The sequence below is a fragment of the Myxine glutinosa genome, chromosome 7 (genome assembly GCF_964187855.1).
Source record: "Myxine glutinosa chromosome 7, kmMyxGlut1.1, whole genome shotgun sequence".
NCBI lineage: Eukaryota > Metazoa > Chordata > Myxini > Myxiniformes > Myxinidae > Myxine > Myxine glutinosa.
The window spans coordinates 140665361-140682823 of record NC_136267.1 but is presented as its reverse complement, the minus strand read 5'-3'; the positions used below and the strand labels follow the sequence as shown (position 1 = coordinate 140682823).

The 17463-nt window shown below is 47.3% G+C and overlaps 1 protein-coding gene across 1 annotated transcript in view; it reads left to right on the top strand.

Moving 5' to 3' along the window:
- LOC144893010 (potassium voltage-gated channel subfamily A member 3-like) overlaps positions 1-17197 on the top strand; it is a 47594-nt gene extending 30397 nt beyond the window's left edge. The window contains exon 2 of the mRNA XM_078782361.1: positions 15678-17197. Coding sequence (XP_078638487.1) covers positions 15678-16728 — 1051 coding nt within the window. The 3' untranslated portion in view covers positions 16729-17197. The remainder of the gene's footprint in view (positions 1-15677) is intronic.
- Positions 17198-17463: the final 266 nt, after the last annotated feature.

Genomic DNA, 17463 nt, shown 5'->3' with positions numbered 1-17463 from the left:
CTTTTAACCTTCTACCCTGAGTGTGACAGTTTTAACACTATATATGTCCCCCCTGCTGCGTTGCGTCCTATCTAAATGACTCACACCCACAATTAACCGAATTACGGAATTGGTTTCCAAACTACACATTTAGCCTTACATTTAGCCAAACTACACATTACGGAATGACAAACAGCATTGTCGAGTTGACGGACCCGGCCGAAGCGACCCCTGGCGGGTCGTGGGAGGGGGTCCGGTGTGGTGGTGGTGGGCGGTCGAGTGGGGGGCACCGTGGACAGGGGGCGGCCTCGCCGCGGCGGAAGGGCCACCCGTGGTGGGTGGTCGACGTCCACGTGCGCCGGCTTGAGGCGGTCCACCGCAATCCGGTCCGACCTGCCGCCGATGTCGATGACGAACGACTTGTCGTCCCGTCGCAGCACCCAGAAGGGCCCGTCGTACGGCGGCCGGAGTGGCCCCCGATGTGCGTCGTGACGCACAAAAACATACTCCGCTGTGCGAAGTGCTGGGGGGATGTAGGACTGGGGGTCACCGTGGTGGGATGTTGGCACGGGGGCAAACCGTCGGGCGGCCTCCTGGAGGTCCGAGCGCTGGTGAGCTGCGGACCAGGGACTGGTAGCGTCGGGCACGAATTCGCCCGGGACGCGTAGCGCCTGGCCATAGACCAGTTCGGCGGTGGATGCCTGGAGGTCCTCCTTGGGGGCCGTGCGGAGGCCCAAAAGGACCCACGGCAGCCGGTCGGCCCAACCGCCGTCTTGAAGGCCGGCCATGAGCGCGGCCTTCATGGAGCGGTGGAATCGCTCGCACAACCCGTTTGCTTGGGGGTGGTAGGCCGTAGTACGGTGGAGCTTGACCCCCAGGTTGCGGGCGACCGCGCCCCACAGCTCGGAGGTGAACTGTGGTCCGCGGTCTGACGAGATGTCCGCCGGTGCGCCGAAGCGGGCGACCCAGGTGGCGATGAAAGCCTGTGCCACGTCGGCGGTGGTGGTGGAGACGAGGGGAACGGCCTCCGGCCACCTGGTGGTCCTGTCCACCATGGTGAGCAGGTGTGTGAACCCCCGTGACGGGGGGAGGGGGCCCACCAGATCCACGTTGACGTGGTCGAAACGTCGTTCGGGCACGGTGAAAGGTGCCAGCGGGGCCTGGGTGTGTCGGTGGACCTTGGCCCATTGGCAGGCCGTGCAGGTGCTGATCCAATCGCGGACGTCCCGACGAAGGCCGTGCCAGACGAATCACGCCGACACCAGCTTCTGGGAAGCTTTCCGGCCCGGGTGGGAAAGGCCGTGGAGGGAGGCGAAGATGCGGCGTTGCCAGGTGACGGGCACGATGGGGCGAGGCTGGCCTTGGGAGACGTCGCAGAGCAGGACAGTGTCCGCAAAGGGGATGTCGGCCAGGCGGAGGCCCGTGTCCGCCGCCCGGAGGGCTTGCACCGTGGTGTCGGTGGTTTGGTCCGCCGCCATAAGCGCAAAGTCCACGCCCAGGTGGACCGCGTTCGCGCTGGCCCGGGAGAGACAGTCGGCCACGGCGTTGTTTTTGCCGGCGACGTGCCGGATGTCCATGGTAAACTCCGACACGGCGGAGAGGTGGTGCTGTTGGCGGGCCGACCACGGCTCCGTGACCTTGGCCATGGCGTAAACCAACGGCTTGTGGTCGACGAACGCCGTGAAAGGTCGGCCCTCCAGGAGGTGGCGGAAATGGCGGACGGCCAGGTGTAGACCGAGGAGCTCCCGGTCAAACGTGCTGTATTTGAGCTCGTTCGGCCGGAGCTGCCGGCTGAAAAAAGCGAGTGGCTGCCAAACCCCGTTCACCCATTGCTCATGTACGGCGCCCACCGCGTAGTCAGAGGCATCCTTGGTGAGGGCGATGGGAGCGTTGAGCACCGGGTGAGCGAGCAGTGTTGCGTCGGCGAGGGCCCGCTTTGAGCTTTGGAAGGCCGCATCCATTGCTGCAGACCAGGCGATGTCGTGCTTGGCCGGCTTGCCCCGGAGGGCTTCGTAGAGGGGCCGCATGAGTTGAGCAGCGCGGGGCACGAAGCGGTGATAAAAATTCACCATTCCCAGGAATTCCTGCAGGGCCTTTATGGTGCGGGGACGCGGGAACGTGGTGATGGCCTCGACCTTGGTTGGCAGCGGCACGGCCCCGTTCTTGGTGATGTGGTGGCCGAAAAAATCAACGGCCGTCGTGCCGAAGTGGCATTTGGCCGGGTTGACGATGAGGCCGTGCTCGCTGAGGCGCCCGAACAGTGTTCGGAGGTGGAGGAGGTGCTCGGCCCGGGATGTGCTGGCGACGAGGATGTCATCCAGGTAAACGAAAAGGAACGGCAGGTCACGCAGCACGCCATCCATCAAGCGCTGGAACGCCTGAGCCGCGTTCTTGAGACCAAACGGCATCCGCAAGAATTCGAATAAGCCGAACGGCGTGATGACTGCCGTTTTAGGGACGTCGGCCGCCCTGACAGGTACCTGGTGATATCCCCGTATGAGATCAATTTTCGAAAAAATGACCCGTCCTGCCAGACGGGCGGAGAAGTCTTGGATATGCGGGATCGGGTACCTGTCGGGAGTGGTAGCGTCATTGAGACGGCGGTAGTCGCCACATGGGCGCCATCCACCCCCCGGCTTTGGCACGATGTGCAGTGGCGAGGCCCACGCGCTATCGGAGCGCCGCACGATGCCGAGGTGCTCCAACGCGTCGAATTCGGCCTTCGCCACGGCGAGCTTGGCTGGGTCGAGGCGGCGGGCCCTGGCGTAGACCGGCGGGCCCATGGTTGGTATGTGGTGCTCGATCCCATGCCGTACTGCGACGGCCGAAAACGTCGGCCGCGTGAGGGCCGGGAACTCCGTGAGCAGGCGAGCAAACTCGTTCGCCGCCGGGACGGCGCATGCCAGCTCGGTCGGCGCGGAGCTGCTCAATGTGCATACCAGGGAGCTGAAGGTTTCGGCATTGATTAAACGACGCCGTTGGACGTCCACCAGCAGTCCGTGTGCGCAGAGGAAGTCGGCACCTAGCAGAGCCATGGGCACGTTTGCGGTTACAAACGTCCAAGCAAAGCGTTGGCCACCGAAGCAGAGGGTGACGTTGCGCGGGCCGAAGGTGCGGATGGTCGATCCGTTGGCCGCAACCAAGGAGGGGCCGCAAACTGCGGACTGCCTGTCCTGGTCAGAGGTGGGTATGACGCTCAGTTGGGCGCTGGTGTCGCACAGGAAGCGCCGTCCGGACGCTTTATCCGTGATGAACAGTAAGTTGCCCGTGTGGCCGGCGCTCATGGCTGGTAATGAACGCCGGCCCGGCCGTTTCCCGGCCTGCCGAAGGTGCACGGGGGTCGGCATGTCCGGGCCTTCTGTCCGAACCTGGCATGATAGTAACACCACGCTTGGTCAGGTGGAGGCCCCGGTCGTCGTGCTGGAGGTGGTCGGCTCGGTGTAGCGGCCGCCAATTGCGTCGGCAGTTCGGTCGTCGACCGTGCCGGGTGCTCGGGTGCCATGGGTGTTGCGTCGGACGGCGGTGGGTCCCATGTCGCCGCTGCGATGCGCTGACCTGCGGCGGAGATCTTGTCGGCTTCTCTGGCAAGGGCCCGGGGATCTGTGATCGTCGTGCTTGCCAGGGCGAGGCGTACCGGGTTAGGCAGCTGACGGAGGAACAGCTCCCGGAACAGGAATGCCGGAGAGTGCTCGCCGAGCAGTGAAAGCATGTAGTCCATTCGCTCAGAAGGGCGCGTGTCGCCGAGCTCGGGCAGGTCGAGCAGGCGCCGTGCGCGTTCCGCCGATGGGAGGGCGAAAGCGTCGAGGAGAAGCTTCTTAATCACGCCGTATTTGTCAGCGGCTGGCGGGCTCTCGAGGAGGCTCAGGGCGCGGGCCGCAGTGGCCGAACCGAGCGCTGCTACCACATGGTGGAAGTGGGTGTCGTCGGCCGTGATGCCTCGCAGGGCGAACAGGGAATCCGCCTGTGCGAACCAAACCGCCGCGTGAGCCTCCCAGAAGGTAGGCAGTTTAAGGGCGACTGCCGTGTCCATGTCGGTAGGTCACCAATGAAGGAGCTGGGGCTCCCACGTCGATCGGAAGAATGGACGCGACAAAAAGCTGGAATTCATCCGAGTTGCTTTAATCAAACCAAACACTCAGGCACTCTGAAAAGCCCGTTTATCGGGCAGCAATATATATACATATTATCCCGGAGCGTTTGCCCAGGAAAGGCGAGAGGGGGCGTGGCCCAGCGTCCTGGCTGCGGCCTGGCAAGTTGAGGGCGAGCCTGCCCGGGCATGCCCGAGCGTCCCGACCGAGGCCTGGCAAGTTGAGCGCGGGCCTGCCCGGGCGTCCTGGACGAGCCCGGCATGGTGATCGCTCCGCGTCCTTGATAGGTGCAAGGCGATTGTGAAAACCCAGCGGTAGCCGCTACACTAAAACAGTAAAAACTTCACTTATATATACAATATTGTACAGTATGATATCCTTTATTTATTATATCGTGCTAGTGATTAGGTCCAGTGTATAAAATAAGCAATAGAAGTTCAGAGAGCGACAATAATCATAGCATGCGGCATATGTACGTATTTTAACATGGGGCTAAATGGAGAAAACTTGATTGCATTATTTGAGAGTCACCCCATATTTTTAGACCTTTATACTTTTAGTATGTTATAAAGGTACCTTGAGGGTAATCAATACTAATGAGATCGGTAGTGTTGCAGTTTTTTCCCCGTCAAATGCTAAATGGCTTGGACTATATATGAGGCCAACTGTGTAACCCAAGCAAGCAACAGAAGCAAATATACAAAGAAGTATGGGAGTCTTAATGACTGCAATGAACACAACATTCAACTAGAACGTTACTCAGTCGAGAGCATACCTCTTTCTGGTTGGCCATATCACTCAATGGTGAAGAATCACTTAAAAATTCTACTCGCTGGATCCGGATCTGGATCTTCACCGAAATTGAATCGATTCTTCCTTGTCACACACATAACCTGCCCAAAAAGTTTCGTCCAAATCCATCCATAATTTTTTGAGATATCCTGCTATGTATCGTTTTTGGCCCTATCTCCCAATGGTGAACAATTACTTTAAAATTAAGTAATTCTAGTAGCCGGATCCGAATCCGGATCTTCACCAAAATCTAATCATTTCGTCCTTGTCACATACTAGTGTAGGCTGCTATGTCTTAAAAATGGCTGTCGTGTTTTTTTTTTGTTAAAAGCAAAATTCCACTTGACTCCTTGTCTTTGGGGTGTCACATGTTCGAAAAAATAGGTTGTTAATTTTTTTAAACGGATTAAGGGTGTCAAATCCAAGATGGCCGCCAAAATATATAAATTCCATTAAAACTGGTATTCTGAACACAGTATGAGGTCCAAATTAATGATAATACCCATAATTTCAATACCAAGGAGTTCAAAAACAATTAATTTCAATATGGCAGTCAAATTCAAAATATCAAGCTCTTATCAAGTTTATCTTACTGAAGCTCTTATCAAGTACTTCTTTGCTCACGACCACCTGAACTACACACGTTTGCTCCCTTTGTACCTGTCAACAATGCAGCAAACAGAACAAGTTTTTCCAGATGTCTGGGCAGAACTCCTGAAAGGAAATTTCTGTGTGACAAAGGGGATTGCTGCATTCACTTCAATAGGTCCAGATCACGGAATTGAGCAGGAGAACCGCAAACTCAAGGTCATTGGAGGCATTACTGGAATAACCCAAATTGAGAGAGCTCTAGACCGTTTCTTCCTGATTGCACTTGACTTGTCTAATCTAGTAGAGGAGTTTCAAAGAGAATATGGCATGGAAGGTGCTGATACCAGAGACCAACACCACGAGATCACAGGGGGAAAGTCCACCCGAGTAATGAGAAATTCCGCTAGATTGACAGAGGTATTTGTTGTTCATGGAGACCCATTCGTAACCGATGAGAGTGACCTGTGTAACCTTCTTACCAAGAAAGTAATTGAGGAAAAGGTAACAAAGGACATAGTAGACCGCGATGCCATCGGACAACAGTTGTTCCAGACATTTGTCAAAGAACGCCTTACAGAAGGAAAACTTTCAGTGTGGGATCCAATGAAGAGAAAGAACATAGGCACTTTCAAAAGTGCCAACACAGTGAAGAAAGTGAAAGCAGGTGACAAACTCATTAAAGTCAAAGAAGAACGAGGACTCCTACAGAGGTTTATAGTAGCATCAAGAAGCCGTCCAGACCTTGATCTAAAGGACTGTATTGGGAAGTATGAATTTGGAATTGTTCCACGTGCCCTTTTCGCTTCGGATGGGTCACTTCTCCTAGCATATGACAAGGCTAAGGTCCTTCATCATCTTGAAGCGCTAGTTACCAAGGAGCAACCTAGCCCAACAGAAGCCACAAGCGATCCAGCTAATGCCATACCGAGTGTTTCTGGCGACCAAGTATTGAGTGAAAACTCCCAAACTGAAGTACCACCCCAAGCCGAGGCGCCTGAAGTACAAGAAGCGCAGCCTGAGCAAGAAGCTTCAACTGACATGTCCGACATGTCTGAGAAATTTAAAGTTGTAGTCATAGATGGCATGGCCCTCGTTAACTCCATCTCCAAGACAGACAAAATGAAAACATGCAGTGATTTTGCCATGTCATTTCTTGAAAAGCTTATCAGGATTGCAGCTAACTACGACGAAGTAAGACTGGTATTTGACAGATACGTCGAAAGTTCTCTGAAAGAGCAAATGAGAAAAAAGAGAACAAAGGGAAACTCGACCTACTATCACATCCAAGATAGTACACTGATCCAGAATATTTCCTTGAAGGACTTCCTTTCAAGTGTCAAAACCAAGGCAGAACTTGTAGAGTATTTAGCTGCAAAGACTCTGGATCACAGCAACAGCTCTGCCAACAAATTGAAGAAGTTCATGGTAACCTTCGGCACTGAGACAAAAGGCAATGTAAGTGTGCCTGATGAATTGGTAAAACACGGTCATGAAGAAGCGGATACGTTACTCTTGCTCCATGCCCTAACAGTTAACGGCGATGTAGAACTTGTAATAGACTCTCCAGATACCGATGTCTTCTTGCTGATGATCCACATGTATCCACAGCTACCTGCTGAGACATATTTCCTTACCGGAAAAGGAAAACTGAATAGGAAAATTGCAGTCAAACCTATCTTTGAAAAGTTAGGAGTTAACCGCGCCTCAGCTATTCTCGGGTTTCATTCTTTCACAGGATCAGATATGTGTGGCAGGTTCGCCGGCAGGACAAAGGACTGGTGTATGAAGGTGTTCATGTCCTGCGATGATATGATACTGGATTCACTTGCTTCACTTGGCAAATCTGCTGCTACACCCTCTCCAAACGCAATTGACCAACTGGAAAGGTTCGTTTGCTTGTTGTACAGATCCAAAACACACACCAAAGTAAATGCACTACGATGGTTCTTGTACTCAAATCGACAGGCCGAGGGAGAGAGTCTGCCTCCAACCTCTGGATCATTGACACCACACATTCTGCGAGCACATTATATTGCAATGATATGGATGCAGGCATGCGAAAGTCAACCGTCCCTTCCTTCTCCCACTGACTACGGATGGAAGTCAGAGGAAAATAGATTTCTTCCGGTGATGTGTTTGAACCCTCCAGCACCAGAGGCCGTGACTAAGCTGGTAAAATGTGGCTGCAAATCAGGATGCAAAGGAAACTCCTGTAGTTGCCGCAGCAATAAACTCCCATGCACAGAGGTCTGTAGCTGTTTGAACTACGGCTGTAGCAACAATGAACAATCAGCTCAGAACATTGTGGGAGATGAACACGAGGACTTGTAAGGTAAAACGGATGATTGTGAGACAGGAATATTTAAATATGGTCAAACAGGAAATTACATTACGCTATCATTGTTATAGCAATGTGGACCTTTGTGTAAAACAATGGTAGCCATATTGGATTTTCTCACTATTTCTCACTATGGCTGGCATCCACCGATTTCAACGAATCAGTAACATGTTTTCCCAACGGCCTAGCATTACTTATGTGGGCATTACCACCAAAATGGACCTATTTCATCATTCACAATTTGTGTTATCAAGAACATTAAGTTTTTGTACTGTGGTTATTTAAGAAGTGGCGGCCATCTTTGATTTTTCCACCATTTTGAATTTGACTGCCATATTGAAATTAATTGTTTTTGAACTCCTTGGTATTGAAATTATGGGTATTATCATTAATTTGGACCTCATACTGTGTTCAGAATACCAGTTTTAATGGAATTTATATATTTTGGCGGCCATCTTGGATTTGACACCCTTAATCCGTTTTAAAAAATTAACAACCTATTTTTTCGAACATGTGACACCCCAAAGACAAGGAATCAAGTGGAATTTTGCTTTTAACAAAAAAAAAACACGAAATGACATAACAGCCTACACTATACGCTACATCTCTGCTAAATTTCGTCTGAATCCATCCACAACTTTTTGAGATATTTTGTACACAAACAAACGGACAAACAGACAGACAGACAAGGGTGACAAAATAACCTTCATCCACCTTTGGTGGTCAAAATAATAGTATTCATTGACTAGTAACCCAAGCAAGCCCTCATAACAATGTAAAATAACAAACTTTACAACAACTGAACTGAAAATAGTCCGACCGGCATCACAGACCTTACAGGAGCAAAACAGGCCTTGTCTGCACACTTAGATGTGGACTCGTCATCAAAATGGAACAAGAGATCATACATAAAAGTTGTTGAAAGTTTGTTTATATAAACTAGAAATAAGAAAGGCTCCAAGAGACTACATTTAAAGATAAACACACCACCTTTGACAAGGGAGAGTACACGAGAAGATGCCATTGTATTGTAATGGCAGACTGTGTGATGGACACACGGTCTGATCTTCCACCCAGACCATCTCTAATTTAGTGACGAATTGTCCTTAGGGATTATATGTCATCTGCCGGGAAAACTGAACAGATTTTTTTCTTCGGTTTTTGACTTGCAGAACCTCTCACAAGATCTGTCGCCGATAGTAATTTCCCCATTTAATTAGGATTTGGGGCCAAGCAAACCGTGGGGAATCGAACCGTGATTTTACTCCTAATGAGGATTTCACGCGGAAAATTTCCAATGGCCCGGAGTTCAACTCTCATCGTGGTTATTATTCCAAATCACGAAATGTGCACCAGGCCGACGGTCCAATGTTGGTAACAGGTTTAACTAGAATAGCACTCTGTAGTGAGCATACCTCCACCATGATGTACAGGTTTTTCTTTTTTCTTTTATGTTGAAGGCTCCTTGTTAAAGCTCGGCTCCTCGGCTTCACATACTATATAGTCCTCATCGAGGCCAGGCCTTAAATAAAAGAGAAGAAATGTGTATGATGAAAAGTGTATGATGTTTGTTTGCCAGAAAGAGATTGAAGCTAGCCCGATAACTATCGTTTGAGTGAGACAGAAAGTAAGACCAGAAATCCTGACACGGAGAGTGTAAGATGGCTCCGGGCACCACTTTAACGCTCCTAAGTCAGAAAGATAGTACTCCCCTGAGCGGTTGCTATTTACAACCTACTACCTAAAAAACCGGTCCAACCGGATGGGTGTTTTTTTTAGGAGACACCATCTCCTTACTGTATGGCCGTTGGCTCCAAAAGGGAACTCATCCGTCCTTTACCAGGTATTGTTTTCAGTCCTGCAGGGTGTCACAGTTACCTTCCACACTGGCAAGCTAGTGAGGGTAGACAGTTTAGTTACCGACTACCCGACCATGTGGCAGGTAGCACTGGGTTACCAGTGGCATGTAAGTGTTACCAGTGGCAGTCAAGAGACTGATCTGACCTAAATATGTGTTGTATCCCACTGATGGGTCAGATCTGCATTCAGGCCCGAACCAAAATCGAATTGGATTGTTATTGTCACCTAACCAACTCATACACCCAGTTTTGTCATAAGTCGTCCACGACTTTTTGAAATATCATGCTATATATCGTTTTGGCGCTATCACTCAATGGTGAAGAATCATTTTAAAACTTTAAAATTCTCGTATCTGGATCCGTATCCGAATTTTCACGAAAATCGAATAAATTCTTCCTTATCACACACACACCCTGTCCACAAAGTTTCGTCCGAATCCGTCCATAACGTTTTGAGATATCCTGCTATATATCATTTTTAGCCCTATCTCTCAATGGTGAAAAATCACTTTTAAAAATGTTAAGCTTCAGTTCATGGACGGATGCCTGGACATTCTCTTGTAAAATTGACATTCTCTTGTAAAATTTGTTGGTTCAACCCAGAATTAATGGTTCCGTCAATGATGGCAAGCTGTCCGGGTCCTGAGGCAGGAAAGCAGCCCCAAACCATGATACTCCCACCACTACCATGCTTCACGTTTGAGATTAGATTATTATGTTGGAATGCAGCATTTGGTTTTCGCCAAAAATAACGTTTCTCATTTAAGCCAAAAAGTTCCACTTTCGACTCGTATGTCCACAGAACATTTTTCCAATAGCCTTCTGGATCATCCAGGTGGTCTTTGGCAAATTTGAAACGGGTGGCTATGTTCTTCTCGCAGAGCAGTCATTTCCTCCTTGCTTATCCACCCATGCACACCATTCTTGTTCAGTGTTTTCCTGATTGTGGACTCATGAACACTGCCAGCCAATGCAAGAGAGGCCTGCATATCCTTAGACATTACCCTGGGGTTCTTTGTGACCTCCTGGATTATTGTACGCCTTGCTCTTGGAATGATTTTCGTTGGATAACAACTCCTGGAAAGAGTAACAATGGTGTTGCATTGTTTCAATTTGTACACCATCATGCCTGATTGGTGGAGCCCAACATCTTTAGAAATGGTTTTGTAACCGTTTCCAGACCAATGAGCATCGCCAACTATTTTTCTGACGTCCTCGGACATCTCTCTTGATCGGGCATGACACGCTTCCACAAACCTGTGTTGTGAAGACCAGACTCTGGTTGTAAAGAGCAAAGTTTATGTTTTTCATATAGGGCAGTACCACCCAAACTCAATCCTGATTGCCATCCCATTGATTGAAATGCCTGACTGGAATTAGCCCCTTAATTGAGCTGATTAACCTAGAGGTTCACATACTTTTTCTGTCAAGGAAATTGAATGTTAGATCATTTTGCTCAATATATAAATAAATGAAAACGTAAATTTTTTTGTGTAATATTTGTTTGATCGTGTTCTCTTTATCCATTATTGGGACTTAGATGATTATCTGATCACATGTTCGGTCAAATTTATGCAGAAATACAGAAAATTATAAAGGGTTCACAAACTTTTTCTCACCACTGTAGATGTAGGGCTGTTAATAGTTCCTGTTTGATTAACATATTGTTACGGACCGCGGATTGGATGTTATTTACCGAGCGGAGGTCACCGCAGCCGAATAGTTGCTCCCCGTTTCTTCCCTTACACTCACCCGATTCACCCATACGTTGGCCAAATCGCGCTATGCTAAATCAATGATGGAAAGGACACGACGACTGGGAAAGAGGAAACGACGCAAGGGGGGTACAGTTCTCAAGACCTCCGGAGGAGGGTATAATTACAGTGGTGGAGAAAAGGGGGTAGATTACAAGGCAGAGCGAGGTAAAGACACAGAAGAGATGGGCACTTAAATACAGTCTTATCTATTCCCCGACAGACCACGGACAAACGGACAAGGTAGACTTACACAGGGATTGATGGCAGGAAGGGACAGGTAGGTCGATGGCACAAGGTGCACCTTGGCTCGGGGACAGGATAAAGCACGGTTCAAAAGATGCAGGGAGGTCTCACAGCGCTCGGAGGTGGTCTTGCTTGCTCCAAGCTCAGCGCGCATCTGACGTCACCTCCCTCTCACTGCGCATGCTCAGCGGGGAGTGACACGCCCTCGGCTGGTTGGTTCCGCCCCACTGGGGCCGGTCCGCCGCTTCCATTGGGTGCGGGGGTTACCGGGCTCCGCCCTTGACGAGGAGCCGACAGGGAGCCCCTGTTTGGTAACCCCGTCGAGCACATGTCCGATGGCGGCTCGTTGGGAAGGCCTGGTGCCCTCCCACCACTCCTACCAAGCCGGAGTGAGGACGCGCACTCCCTGCGCTCGTTGTTGTTGTTGTTGTTGTTGTTGAACTGTGAGGAAGAGCTGCGGGGAGGTATTGGGAGGTCCTAAACTTCCTAACGGTGCCATACAATCACATTCTGGTGCAACGAAGGGTCAGAATTAATGGAAACGAATCCTTAACTGACATAGACTAAAAATAACTAGCAAGATGTCCTATAGTTGTCTTACATGAGATGCGGTGAACCTGGATGCGACCTTTAATGGGGGAAATAGGGGGAGGTCGGGTCTACAGAGTGTTGTTTACAGAAAATGGGACTAGGGAATGGGGGATTGGGGAGAGTTGGGAAGTATTGAGGAAATAGGGGAATATTTACAAGCGGATATGGATGGATGCAAATCCCATATCCACAACAATATATTTATTTGGTGTTAAGTGTAACATGTGTTGTGGAAATGTAAAATATATATATATTATCCATACTCTTCCCCACCCACCCCACGCCCTCAAGTTTCCGGGCCTAGTTGGCCTATGCGGTAATCCGGCCCAGTGCACACCACGATCAGCTCTCGTCTGCCACAATCTCATTCCTGACACATGCCCTCACCTGTCCTTTTGTTCGTTGTGGGAAACTGGTGTATGGCACCATAGTTGGGTTAGGCTTTATTTATTTATCTTGTACATAAATTCGGGTTTTTCTTGCCTTACCTTTCCCATTTGTTTGTCATCGTGTTAGTTACGAATATTTTTGTCTCGACCCCCCATGTCTCATTTATTTAACCATTTTAATTACAAGGAACGTTTTCTCGCCTTTTGCCTTTCACGAGCAAACACTGTAGATGCCTCAGCATAATCACGAGCAAATATCTCAATACGGGTGTCTTGGACTTCATTCTTCTCACAATACAGCGCTTGCACACCGTAAGGAAGTTTCGAACTCATATTGACACCGCAGAAACTATTACGGTGCAAACAAAATACAAATAGTTAGAACAATGTCACATTATCTGATATATACGTCAATAGTTCAACTTTCCAAATTGACAGAGACATATAGCATGATACATGAACTCACAATTACACGGCTTGGGCCCAGAAACATGAGGGTTGAGGAGAGAACCGAAATTAAATAATACTAAAGCTTGACATTAAAACCCTTGAAACCACAAAATACTTTGTTCCATAGATGCCCGACATATTTATGCACCGAATTATAATGAAAGAATACCTTGTTGCCTCTTTATGCTGGGCTCTAAAGACGAGTTGCCGTGCTTGGATTATAGGTCGTTCTCCCTCTCAAAGACGTGTGGCGAATGAATAAACGGCGTTCGGACTACTTTCGAACATGGTCTAAATAATCACACACGTACATTACAAAGTATTCCGATGCATAACTGTGGGCTTGACAAACACATATTGCGGTAACAAAGTGTTCACCCTAAAGTATATCGATACAAATCAGGGGTAATATACAGCACTATTTCCTGATTACGTATGTACACAAAGTTGCGATGTGGTCCTCGCCAACAACGAAGTACTGTATGACCGGAAATACGTCAGAAATCAATCAAGATAGTAGTTGATTAAATGTAACATTACCAGTTGAAGTACAACGAACATGAAAATATATCATATAATGAGGCTATATTTATGTGGTGTTGTGCATAGAAGGTACGCTAGAGGGGGCGTGACCAAAAGGAGGAGTTCCAGGTAGAGGACGGAGCATGGAGAGGATGGGAACGGGACGTGCGTCCGATGTTGGATTGAATAAAACAGTTGGAACTTACTGAATTCTTCATTGTTGGAGTACTTTACGACACAACAATTTAACAACCACTAACGGCAAATATAATTATACGATGTTGTCATTTACAAACACCACCAGTTTCAGATTTGTTTGGTTAAGTAAACCTTGGGGTTTGGTAATAGTATGTGCCTTGCCAAAATCAAGGCTCTCTGCTCACCTTCACTCTTTCATTCCTCTTTTCTCCTGTCTCTGGAACAAACTCCCTCACTCTCTTCAATCCCTCTCCTCCCTCCAGGTCTTTAAAACAGCTGTTCACCACCATCTCTTATCTTCCCCCATCCAAAACCTTGATCTTTTCTACCCCCGTTAAAACACCCCAAATCTGGCTCTTTCAATCACCGACTTCTTTCCTGAAATTCCGAGTCGTGAAATTCCTAGTCGTGTTCATTTGCTTTATACCGTGTACCCCTCCCTCCTCCCCCAGCCCCCCCCCCCCGCCGTCTTCCACAGATATAACGACGTCCTTGTTCTCTACTGTTGTTGTGCTTATGTGCTTCCCTCTCTCCCCCCCCTTGTCTCTTGCTCCCTTCATTGTATGTTTTATGTGTCTGTGCATGTTTTCATGTTCAATGTGTTAGCTCTTACACGAGCGTCGATTCTGTTAACAATAAAAAAAGAGCAATAAAGAATGCAGTAATTTAAACACCATTTCAGCCACTCACAAGGGTTGTACTCGCCTGGTGCAAAGTGGTCCGTGTACGTGACAATATTTGTTTTATTAACCTATCCATTAGCTTGTTTATCTTAATATACTCTCCTTATTCATATTATTAATATTAGTTTGGTGTAATTTACATCTATATTTCTTTATAAATATTTTTCTGGCATTTCACAAATCAGGAATGGCTTTGCATTTTTCTTCAACCAAAGGAAAGTTTTAAGTGGTTGTAAAATTTTGAGTTTTTGTATAAAGCAATTGCATTTTTATCTGTCTGCACCATTAACCGTACACACATAGCAAAGGTTTTCAAATATTTGTGCATTTGCAAGCTCTCCACCATGACTACCATTCCACCTCCTCTGCTTCATAATCAAGCACAACATCAACAGCATCACTGATTATATCTGGTTGAGGGTCGAAGATGCATTGGAGATAGTTTAATCTGTCTTATTTGTTGTATCTCTATTTGCTATTTCTTGGGGATTTTATTTCATGTAATGAAAAACTCCTCTCATCATGAACCCTCTGATTAATTTCAAGCTTCCTCCTCACATTGACTGTTTTATGCTTACTGTTTTTTTCATCTCTGGGACTAGCTTAGTTGTGTTCTTCATTTCTGACTCACTGGATTGCCATACATCAACATTTTCCATCAAATAAGTTGCTCCTTTGACCTTCCATGCTTTCCTGCCTTACTGAACTTCCTATTTGACAGGAAGTATTCATCTAGCCTCATACTTTTGATTTGTTCTATATATAGTTCGTTTTAACTTGTCTTTCCTCCATCCTTCTGTTGTGCGGCCTTTACTCTTGTTGGAAAATTGTGCTGTTATTATGTATCGATGAAATGCAAGAGTATATAGTGAACTTGATTAAGAAATGACTGAAAATTTGAGAATATACCCATCAAGTATAATCCTTTGGATTTATATCACCTTGTTTTTTTATTTTAATGCTTTATAGGAAAAAGAATTGTGGACATATGTAAATTATTCCACACCATTTATTTTTAGCAGTTTATAAACAGTATATTTGGCTTTTAATACTAAGAACATTAGGAGAGAGAGAGAGAGAGAGCAGAGAGCATTTTAAAGAACATTAGGATAACTCTTCTTGACTAAATGTGCAAGTGTTATGCATTTTCTAAACTCTTATAAATACCAGAGCAATGGTGAAATCATTCTTCGACAGGTATCGTGAAGATGAAGGTTACATAAAGGAAGAAGAGCGACCAATGCCCAAATGTGAGTACCAGAGACAGGTATGGCTTATGTTTGAATATCCTGAGAGTTCCAGCACAGCACGGGCCATAGCCATTGTCTCCGTGCTAGTCATTACGATCTCCATCATCATATTTTGCCTCGAGACACTCCCGGTGTTCCGGGAAGATGATTATCCAGCGCAAAATGTCACAGCTGTAGCTGCATCTAAAGAAAACGCCTTCGCCGACCCGTTCTTCATTGTGGAAACCATCTGCATCGTCTGGTTCTCTTTCGAACTCCTGGTGCGATTCTTCGCGAGTCCCAGCAAGCCCGATTTCTTCAGGAACATCATGAACATAATTGATATTGTTGCTATTCTTCCGTACTTCATCACACTTGGAATGGAACTTGCTGAGCAGCAAGGTAATGGTCAGCAGACAATGTCTCTCGCCATCCTGCGCGTCATTCGCCTTGTTCGTGTCTTCAGGATATTCAAGCTCTCGCGCCACTCGAAGGGTCTCCAAATCCTCGGGCAGACTTTGAACGCGAGCATGCGAGAGCTGGGCCTGCTGATCTTCTTTCTCTTCATTGGTGTTATCCTCTTCTCCAGCGCCGTGTACTTCGCCGAGGCAGATGAAGCAAAGACGAGCTTCAGAAGCATTCCCCATTCATTCTGGTGGGCAGTTGTCACCATGACAACTGTGGGATATGGAGACATGTGGCCGATAACTGTCGGTGGTAAAATTGTGGGGTCACTTTGTGCTATCGCTGGTGTACTTACAATTGCACTTCCAGTGCCGGTCATAGTTTCCAACTTCAACTACTTTTATCACCGAGAAACAGAAAACGATGACCAGGCACAGTACTTACACATTTCCAGTTACAACTGTGATACTGCTGCAGAACTCCAGAAGAGCTCTAGCACTTCAACTGTGGGAAAGAGTGACTATATGGATGATGTCTCGTACACTGACATGGTCAAACAATGCTACATGCCCAACAATGTTCCATCTAAAAAGGTTCAGAGAACAGATGTGTGAGTTATCACACTGACTACATGCTGCAACCTCTTTGCACTTAATTTGCGAGGCACAGTAATGTCTCGGTTATTCCTTCTTAACTGTTCTTCATTTGGCCATCTGTAATTGCCTGGTCTACAGGCTCTGGTTGGGAACATTTACTTCAACATTGAGCAAATCAATATGACATGCATTGAACCCCCTCAATGTGAAGGGTAGACTCATCAAGATTAAATTGTTGTTGACATCTACAATCACAGGTCAATTGAATTTTTTTTTACTATGTCAACATATTTTGCACCAACGGACTTGAAGATCTTTGAACTCAATTGTTTGTTTGTTTTCCTTCCACTTACATCTTGCCTTGCCTGAGACTTTGAGGAATGAAAGAGTGCCGTGCATGTTTGGGTGTTGAAACCATGCTCCCAACCATTAGCTCGTGGTTGACAAACATTATTTATAAATACAGCGTGCATTCTTCTTTGTAAGCTTGCATCAGTTTATGAATGTTTTTATTTACGTATTTATGTGTGCACAGGTTGTTTACATTTATTTTGTTGAATAATGCGCATATGTTCTAAAGTTTTGCACTCAAATGTTGGGCATTTACAAGTGCAATGTTACTTGAGCTGAATATTTTACCTGCTTATCTTTTATTTGTTTTGAACGAGGTTTTTGTGTTGTCATTTTTGTTGCCAACCATGTGCGATACACATTTTAGTTCAAAAGATAAATTAAAAAGTCCCAAAAATAAGT